The 8,453-nt window shown below is 41.1% G+C and overlaps 2 protein-coding genes across 6 annotated transcripts; one reads left to right on the top strand and one right to left on the bottom strand.

Annotated features, from left to right (window-relative positions):
- Window positions 1–88: 88 nt before the first annotated feature.
- On the bottom strand, window positions 89–2,845 carry LOC115693603 (amino-acid permease BAT1 homolog). Its single transcript, XM_030620616.2, has 7 exons — window positions 2,519–2,845; window positions 2,229–2,408; window positions 1,897–2,016; window positions 1,572–1,763; window positions 1,150–1,455; window positions 851–1,033; window positions 89–774 (listed from the first exon to the last, which is right to left on the bottom strand). The coding sequence occupies exons 1-7, from the start codon at window positions 2,579–2,581 to the stop codon at window positions 286–288; spliced, it is 1,533 nt and encodes a 510-aa protein (XP_030476476.1). The 5' UTR covers window positions 2,582–2,845; the 3' UTR covers window positions 89–285.
- A 1,672-nt stretch (window positions 2,846–4,517) lies between these two features.
- LOC115693600 (pentatricopeptide repeat-containing protein At4g33170-like) lies at window positions 4,518–8,453 on the top strand. 5 transcript variants are annotated; one of them, XM_056304751.1, is made up of 5 exons: window positions 4,518–6,687; window positions 7,153–7,276; window positions 7,541–7,728; window positions 7,860–8,004; window positions 8,117–8,453. In XM_056304751.1, the coding sequence occupies exon 1, from the start codon at window positions 4,633–4,635 to the stop codon at window positions 6,412–6,414; it is 1,782 nt and encodes a 593-aa protein (XP_056160726.1). In that variant the 5' UTR covers window positions 4,518–4,632; the 3' UTR covers window positions 6,415–6,687; window positions 7,153–7,276; window positions 7,541–7,728; window positions 7,860–8,004; window positions 8,117–8,453. The 5 variants fall into 5 exon arrangements, with proteins under 5 accessions (XP_056160726.1, XP_056160731.1, XP_056160715.1 ...); XM_056304756.1 differs by having other exon boundaries at window positions 8,097–8,453; XM_056304740.1 differs by having other exon boundaries at window positions 7,860–8,453.

Genomic DNA, 8,453 nt, shown 5'->3' with positions numbered 1-8,453 from the left:
CTACTATGCTTGAAAGTTTCCCATATTTGGAGGGCATTCACGATATAACAGAGAGAGATAGAGATGATGATGATGGAGTCAGGAGAAGTGCTATGAATACCGCAGAATTCAACTTAGTTATATATGTCTGATGTTTGCTTTTAATGCCATCTTAAACAGCTTGCAGAAAATTTCTTTTTGGGGGGAAGAATTGACGAAAGTGAAGTTCAGACTCTGGCATCGCACAATGGAAGATCAATCTTCACTGCCCGTCTTTTATTGTCTTTCTGTTACAACAGAAATCCTTCACGCTTTATTTTGTACATCAATGTTCCTTACTGGCCCCTTGAACCACTTCCTAGCATCCAACCACCACCAAAGCAATACTAGTGTCAAGACGACACCTAATGCGACAGGTGCATAGTTGAAAGTTTTCCACCGAATTGGGTACGAAGTCGGAAGTAGAAAGACCGAACAAGTGTAACATATCCACAGGAAAGCCACCAAGCAGATTGGCCTTCTTGCTCTGCCCAAATAAAATGGTCCCGGTTTAAAATTCTCCTCGGCCATCATGAGCCTCGCGAAAATCGGAACTGCGTAACCGCCCACCCAACCAATGGTACTGACGGAAATGATGGCTGTGAAAACCACGTCCAATTTCAGTATGGGAAACCCTAGAAGTATGCCAATCGATGCACAGAGCCATACAGCATTGGATGGGACTTTGTACTTTGGATGGATTCTTCTCCAGATTGGTGAGAATGGGATTCCATTGTCTCTGGAGAGTGCGTAAACCTACACGGAGAAGCGAAAGCTTGTCAATCTAGAGCAAATGCACAAACTACAAAGAGAGACAGAGAGAGAGACTCACTACTCTAGCTGCACTTGTAGTAACCGCAAGTCCACAAAAGAAGAAGGATCCCCAGATGATACAGAGAAATATGACAGCTCCGGTTGAGCTGTGAAACCTCCCGTGGAATGCGTCGTAAATGATCTGCGCAGGAACAAGTGCTCCTGCTGTCTCATTGTTTGGATCATACAAGTAGTTTGGATCCTGCATTAGAATCATTCCCATGTCAAAATTCGCTCCCCTTTTCCTTTCTTTTTTCAGTTCATTCTAGTCACTGCCAAAATTCCATATATGGGGGGTAAAAGGAATCCCATATTTACCTTGATGCTGAAGGTGAGTGCAAGATTATAAGCCCATCCAAAGACCGTGATGATGCCGATGCTAGAAAGAATGGCAATAGGGCCAGTTCTATCAGCTCCTTTGGTTTCCTCAGTGAGATGAGCGGCTGTGTCATAGCCATATAGACAGTAATTGCTGAGAAGCACGGATAAAATCACCGCATACGGTTTGCTGCTCACACCAGTCGATTCTGGCGACAATTCAAAGTGAGTGAAGACATAGGAAGCTGATTGTGTCGGCCTCGCCACCAGAGGAAGCCCTATAATCACTGCCAGACCACCCAAAACCTGCAAAATTTTGTGACAACATATAGCACTGTGAATGGCCTTTCATTTCAAAACGATCAGTTCCCAGTTTCCTATTCATATAGAAAATTGTAAACATTGAACAGAGGAAATCTCGCCTGCCACCATATTGAAACGATGCCCAGATAAGCAATGACTCTGAGTGCAAAAGTGTTGAGAACAGCCCAGACTAGGGCGAGGCCAATGTACATGCACAGGAATACACTTCTAGAAGCAAAGTAGCCTCCTCCCTTGTTTGTTCCGGTCGACAACAAAATAATCATCTGTAGTGCCTGTGCTCCTGAATATGCCTAGCAAAATCAAAAGGCCATCCTTTCATGAGAACACAAGTTAGTAATGTGAATCAAATTATATGGATTGAACTAATGCGGACGGTTATATCATGCAAGAACTAAGTTATGAGAAAAGTCATCACTCAAATACCTGAGCGCCTATCCCCGAAACTAGACCGATGGTTTCGAGCCATGCACAGCACCACGATGCAAATGGTCCCCACCTCGGTCCGGCCAAATGGGCCGCCCAGAAATAAAGTGAACCAGTGGTCTGTTCAATTATAGCACTGACCTTTAGCATAGTTCACTCAGCTAACAAATAAATGAACTACAATAGAATCAATCAAGTAGAGTCTGTAAATATCAATCAAGCATAGTTCACAAATATTCCTGATTGAATGAGTTTGCTTCGCAAAGTTGAATTCGTTATGATCTGATAATTTCTGTAAGAAAAGTGAAAGGCCAAAAGAGAATTGAACATACAGGGAAGGAGGAGCAGATCTCAGCCATGGCAAGTCCTACAAACCAAGTGAAGAATGTGACGACGACCCAACCCCATATTAAGCTTGCCGGTCCTGCATATAGCAGGCTCGCCCCATACAGCGGCGTCCCCGTGAACACCGCCATGCTCGAGAACGTCAGTGCAAGTGTCTTGAACATTGTCTGCAATATAAAAAAATCCATCAGCATCTCGCATCATATAAATATGAAGCTCAACAACTGAAAATGAACATTCAAAGAAGAAAAGGAGGGGATTTATCGATGCGTAGAACCATCTCTCTTCTGAGTTCTTGCTTGTATCCGAGCTCGTTGAGACGCTTTTCGCCCGAATCCATCTCGGAGAACTTAGATAGAGCTCTTCCCCCACACCAGTGCTGGCAATATGAACTCAGAAGCTTTTGCTTAGTTTCTGGGCGCTATCAGAACTTCATCAGAGACAGACGTTAATATATAAACACATCCGCGTGGAAAAACAGAGATATTGAGCATATACTAGTTGATGTGATGGGCAAAATTAATCACACTTCGTGAACTACGAGAAAATATTTGATTCATGAGTTTAGTATGGATGTCTCATTGAGTCTTGATATATGATTGGCTTGATCGAGCAGAACGAGTTTAGATCAACATATGCAAATATATAAAAATATGTCCGACGATGACGAAAGACACTCGACCAGTTGTTATGAATTGGTCTCCAAATGTGATAGGACGAACGACCCGGTAAGTCAAAATGAACAGTAAACAGGGATGTTGATGTCAGGCAGCTTGGCCAAACGGGTCAATTTTTCAAAAGAGTACAACTTCGACCTCCCAAACCCCATGACTTTTCTGGCACGTAAATTTGCTGGATCTACGAAAGCGGAGTCTAATAGAAATAGAATAGTGTGCTCTCTCCAAAAACAACTGGTGCGGGTTGGTCAATGGTGCAATATCCTTTAGGGTAAAGTATGCTGCATGTTTGACTTCCTTGTCCCAAGGCAACCTTTAGCGTTTGTCGGTACTTCGGCATTGCCCATAACGACAACGCGCATTTTTTGAAGTTTATTCAACATCTTTGAATATTCCAACTTCTTAAGAACAAAAAAAAAAAGAAAGGAATCTGCGAATGATTCAACACTCACTGTGGATGTCAGTCCTATTGAACTTTTCCGTGGATCCGGATCTTGTGGAAGTTGACCTTCGGAAGCCCATAATTGATGTGCTATTATGGTTATTTTTCCGATTTTTTTGACAATCAGGTAATCTAATTATCCTAGGAAAAAGTCACAAGAAATCTCAAATTATGCTCATTATAACATATTTAACTTAAACTTTTTTTTGTGACATCGAAAACCTCAAATTATATCTAGAATTCCACATTTACCTTAAATTTTTTCTTGTGACATAAACATATTTATCCTCTGTCAAGATTTTGTTAGATAATTTTACAGTTAAAACAATGTAATTTTGTCACATGGGCGACATGTTAACACTATTTACTTTCTAGCATCTATCTAGGCAAATTTTTAACAGATCTCATTGACAGAACTTTAAAAGAAGATAAATGTGTCGCACATATACAAATTTGAGATTTTTGATTTTACAGAAAAAAAAATTCATAATAAATGTACCACAATGGGAATAACTTAGAATGTTTGGTGACTTTTGCCCAATTTATGTCCTTTCTTTAAGTGCCATTGGTAACTCTGTCAGTTTACTAATGGCGCGATACAAGTATTTGAATTTCTCTAATTACAAAACTATGTGGGTAACTTACAAAACATGTTTGTCATTTTTTTCAGACTGATTTTTTATCTGTAATACTTTGAAAGTCACAAATTTATCCATAAGAGGCGACCAATTAATATAAATTCTCAAACCCTAGTAAAAAAATCCAAAGAAACCAAGTGGTAAAAATTAAGTTGCAAAAGTTTGTCATAGAAAGCATAGAAAATACCATATTTCAGCTCTAACTTATATTGTTCGAAAAGAAAGCGAAATCTCTTTTTTTCCCAATAGGTACTGCATCTATCAGTTTGACCAAAATAAACACTAAAATAATTAACCTTAATAATTCAGAAAATCTTAGTTGTTTTGGAATTTAAAAATGTTTCAATAAATAAAGCTAAATTTGTCAATAGACATGCGGCCTTACTGGTAAAGAAATTGAAAATAAGGTATTACGGTCCTACTAGTAAAGGGATAGGGGATGGGGTCGGAGAGTAACAGGGTCGAGGTTCGATCCCGACAGGAAAAAAAAAAAAAAAAAAAAAAGCTGGACTTGGTGAAGATTAAGACTAGATTTGATGACGAGCCTCGTGATTAACGCTCTATTTGAACAAACGAACCGGACATCATCCACGCCCTCCAACTCCAATTTTTTCCCCGCCATTTCTTCAGGCACATGAACGCAGAAGGCCTTGCCTCCCTCCTGCACCGATGCTCCAAGATCAGAGCCTATCGCCGCGGGATGTCTCTTCACGGCCTCGCCATCACGTCGGGCATGCACTCCGATACCATAATCTCCAACCACGTCCTCAACATGTACGCCAAGTGCGGCGACATCTCGCTCGCGCGTCGAGTGTTCGACGGAATGCCCGAAAGAAGCCTGGTCTCTTATTCCGCCATGATCTCTGGCTGCAGCCAGGCTGGGGACCACGGGATGGCGCTTGGACTGTTCTCTCAAATGGGTGTTGCCCCGAATGAGTATGTTTACGCTAGCGCCATCAGTTCGTGCGCCTCGCTCGAGGCGTTGCTGCAAGGCCAGCAAATTCATGCCCATTCGCTGAAGTCCGGCTATGCGGCCGTGTCTTTTGTCGCCAACTCGCTGATTTCGTTGTATATGAAACTGGGTCGTTGTGATGATGCCGAGTCGGTGTATGACTGTGTTGCCGAACCGAATACGGTTACTTATAATACGTTAATTGCTGGTTTTGTAGAGAATCATCAGACCGGAAAGGGATTTGAAGTCTTTAAGGTTATGCATCAACAGGGTCTTCTGCCGGACAGGTTCACATTTGTCGTGTTAGCAGGGATTCCCCTTGAGTCAAAAAATTTACAGAAGGGAATGGCTTATCATTGTCTAGCAATCAAGCTCAGACTTGACTCCTGTGCTTTCGTTGGCAATTTGATAATGACTATGTATTCCAAGTTCATTTTGTTTAATTCGGTGGAGAGGGCGTTTAGAGTGATCAAAGATAAAGACTCCATTTCTTGGAACGCGTTAATGACTGCTTCTAATCAGTGCCTTGATTATACAAAGAGTATGAGAATTTTCAAGCAGCTGAAAGTTGAGTGCACTGTACTGCCTGACGACTTCAGTTACACCAGCGTGATTGCTGCTTGTGCGGAGCTTGCTTCACTTCATCATGGCAAACAGATTCATGCTCATCTGATTAGAACAAAGCTGTCATGGGATGTTGGAGTTGGTAATGCCCTTGTCAATCTGTACGCTAAATGTGGTTCCCTGGAATATGCTTGTAGGGTATTTTGGAGGATGCTCTCCCGGAATCTTGTTTCATGGAATACCATGATTGCTGTGTATGGCAATCATGGGCTTGGAGAGAGAGCCATTGAAATTTTTGAGCAGATGCTTGCAATGGGAGTAAGACCGGATTCTATCACATTTGTAGGACTCTTGATAGCTTGCAACCATGCTGGGCTGGTGGACAAAGGGTTAGCTTACTTTAATATTATGATAGAGCAATGTGGGGTATCCCCTGATTTAGAACATTTCTCTTGCCTCATTGACATGTTGGGACGGGCCGGGAGATTATATGAGGCGGAAGAGCTAATTAGTGAATATGATTTTGGGCATGATCCGGTTATATCAGGAAGCTTGCTTTCCGCATGCCGGCTGCATGGAAATGTTGATATTGCGGAACGTCTAGCAAAAAGACTATTGAAACTCCAGCCTCTGTCAACCTCACCATATGTACTGTTGTCAAACTTGTATGCTTCGGGTAGGGCGTGGGGTGATGTTGCCGAAGCAAGGAAGTTGTTGAAAGTCAGTGGACTGAAGAAAGAACCGGGCCATAGTTTGATTGAGGCTAATGGGACATTGAGAAAATTTACTATGGGAAATTTTTCTCATGCACAGGAAGATGAGGTGAAGGATCTACTAAGAAACTTAGATTGGGCAGTAGGTGACATTGATTCATGTCAAACCAACATATTTGTCTCATGAGGTGCGTCTATTCCTTTTGTATTTGCGTCTGTACTTAGCACTGAGAGTTGCCTCCTCAACATGCCCCTGGGTGCGAATTTTGAGGGAGCCTTTTGGAGCACTTGGATAATCATTGGAGATTAATGGTTCCACCAATCTTCAGAAATTTGGAATAATAGCCGTAGGAGTGGAGTGATAAGTCTGGTAGCATTGGTGGAGAACAATATGAAGAGAGGAGGGGAGTGGGGATTGACAGGCCTCTGGATTTGTGGATTTAGACTTCTGCTTTCTCAGGTGCTTATCTTAATTAGTGTGCATGTATGACAATGGGTCTGGTTTATGCTTATTTTTGTTTTTCTAGTCCATGGACTTCTTCTACATGTCCATCTTGTGGTTGTTGCATTCACGATGAGTACAACATTGCCTTGTTTTTACCAGAATTCTTTTTTCCATGGTTTTAACTGTAACTCGTGAAAGTGAAGTTCACAAAGCACTTCAAGAAGTACTGGAGAAAATAACCACAAAGCTCTCTTCTTATGTGGAGTATATATAGGAAGTCTGTTTTTGCATTATGCTCTAAGAAATGTCAGTGGATCAATCTATTTCAGAGGTTCTTGTCTGCCTGATGTCGTTTTCAACTAGAATTCATGTTTGATGTTCGGTTTTCTTTGGTTATTCTGAGCCAATATTTGGAAAATTGCTCTTTTTCAATAGCCATTTAGCTCCTTGTCCATCTGATTCATGTTCACACTTTTTCAGGTGGAGCACCTGAAATTTCCTGGGTTTTTGTGTAATGCACAGCAAAGAAAGGAGTATTGATAGACTGAGATGTTAACGTAGCCCTTAACAGCTAATGTGGAGTTGTCCTTTCCCATATTGAGTAGTAGGTCATTCTTCTTTGTCGTTCTTACTGTTTTATTGCCACCAGTCTACGTCGGGATTTTGAATGCTTCATCTTCCCTGATATTGCAAAGTTACACAACTTAATGAGTATCGTGATCATCTACCTGAAAAATTTGTGTTGAAGACTTAATGTTTTCATAAGCATTGGTGACTAGCGACCATTTTGGGATTACTTATGCATCTTTGGATTACTGTGTCATCCTTATGACTCGGATGGTCTTTTATACCTTTTCTAATCTTTCAGATGTCACCTGTGGTGATTGATTATTAAGTGACCCAATCTTGATGAAATTTACTGCATGACAAAGTTGAAGAGCTCCACTAGTTGGGGGTTATGGGCAGTAATCAACACAGCGGTTCTGGCTTAAACCAAGTAGTTGCAGTAGGCAGCTGTTCGATCATCTTTGTTTGGTTCTGGTATCACCAATGCAGGTGGAGCTTTAGCATATTTCACTGATAATCCAGAATTTTTGTCATTTCATTAACTTTCCCCTTTTTTTCCGTTTTTGAAGAAAAAATCTCCATACTATTCAATAACTTTCCCCTTTTTTTTTGTTTTGAAGGAAAAATATCCATTTTAGAAATGCAAAGCTCCAGTTCGTACAACAAAGCGGTGCGAAGGTTGAGTAAAACACTCCACTCCGGTTCCAAATAGAGAGGTGGGAAAGGTCGAGCACGGCAATTTGCTCCGGTTCATGCAAAATAGAGGTGCGTTTCAGCTCTGCTCATATTTTGCATTCACAAAAGTAATGAATCTAAAAATTAATATGTAATTATCATGGTGATTCGTTGGTGGAAAGTGATGAATCTGAAGATACAGAAAACTGTGGAATTCAAGTACGTGATCCCCTTCGGAGAAGACCAAAAGGTGTATGAAATACATGTTTGAAGAGCACCAGGGAGAAGCGAAAGAGAAAAGCCTCATCATGCACAGCAGAAGACCAAAAGGTGTACCAAATACTTGGTTGCAAGCTTTGAAAAGAATGATCTTATCTGCAGCTCACTTGTAGGAATGTCCTCTTCTATATTGAATTGCAATCTCAGTTTAAGCTATTCAATCATCCAGCAGTGCTGATGATAGATCGAAAAAAAAAAGACAGAAATTCATCAGCACATATGCGATTACAACTTGAGTTCAGGGGATTTAATTTCTTTTC

The sequence above is a fragment of the Syzygium oleosum genome, unplaced genomic scaffold, assembly GCF_021117445.2.
Source record: "Syzygium oleosum isolate NSW1041296 unplaced genomic scaffold, Sole_v2.1 Sole_v2.02, whole genome shotgun sequence".
NCBI classification, from domain to species: domain Eukaryota; kingdom Viridiplantae; phylum Streptophyta; class Magnoliopsida; order Myrtales; family Myrtaceae; genus Syzygium; species Syzygium oleosum.
This window is presented reverse-complemented; position numbering and strand designations above follow the sequence as displayed.

Coding starts and splice junctions, on each gene's coding strand:
- LOC115693600 (XM_056304761.1), top strand. CDS start 4,633: ATGAACGCAGAAGGCCTTGCCTCCCTCCTGCACCGATGCTCCAAGATC.
- LOC115693603 (XM_030620616.2), bottom strand. CDS start 2,581: ATGGATTCGGGCGAAAAGCGTCTCAACGAGCTCGGATACAAGCAAGAA. Junction 1,456..1,571: donor TCGTTTCAATATGGTGGCAG/GCGAGATTTCCT, acceptor AAAATTTTGCAG/GTTTTGGGTGGTCTGGCAGT. Junction 1,034..1,149: donor CACTCACCTTCAGCATCAAG/GTAAATATGGGA, acceptor ATTCTAATGCAG/GATCCAAACTACTTGTATGA.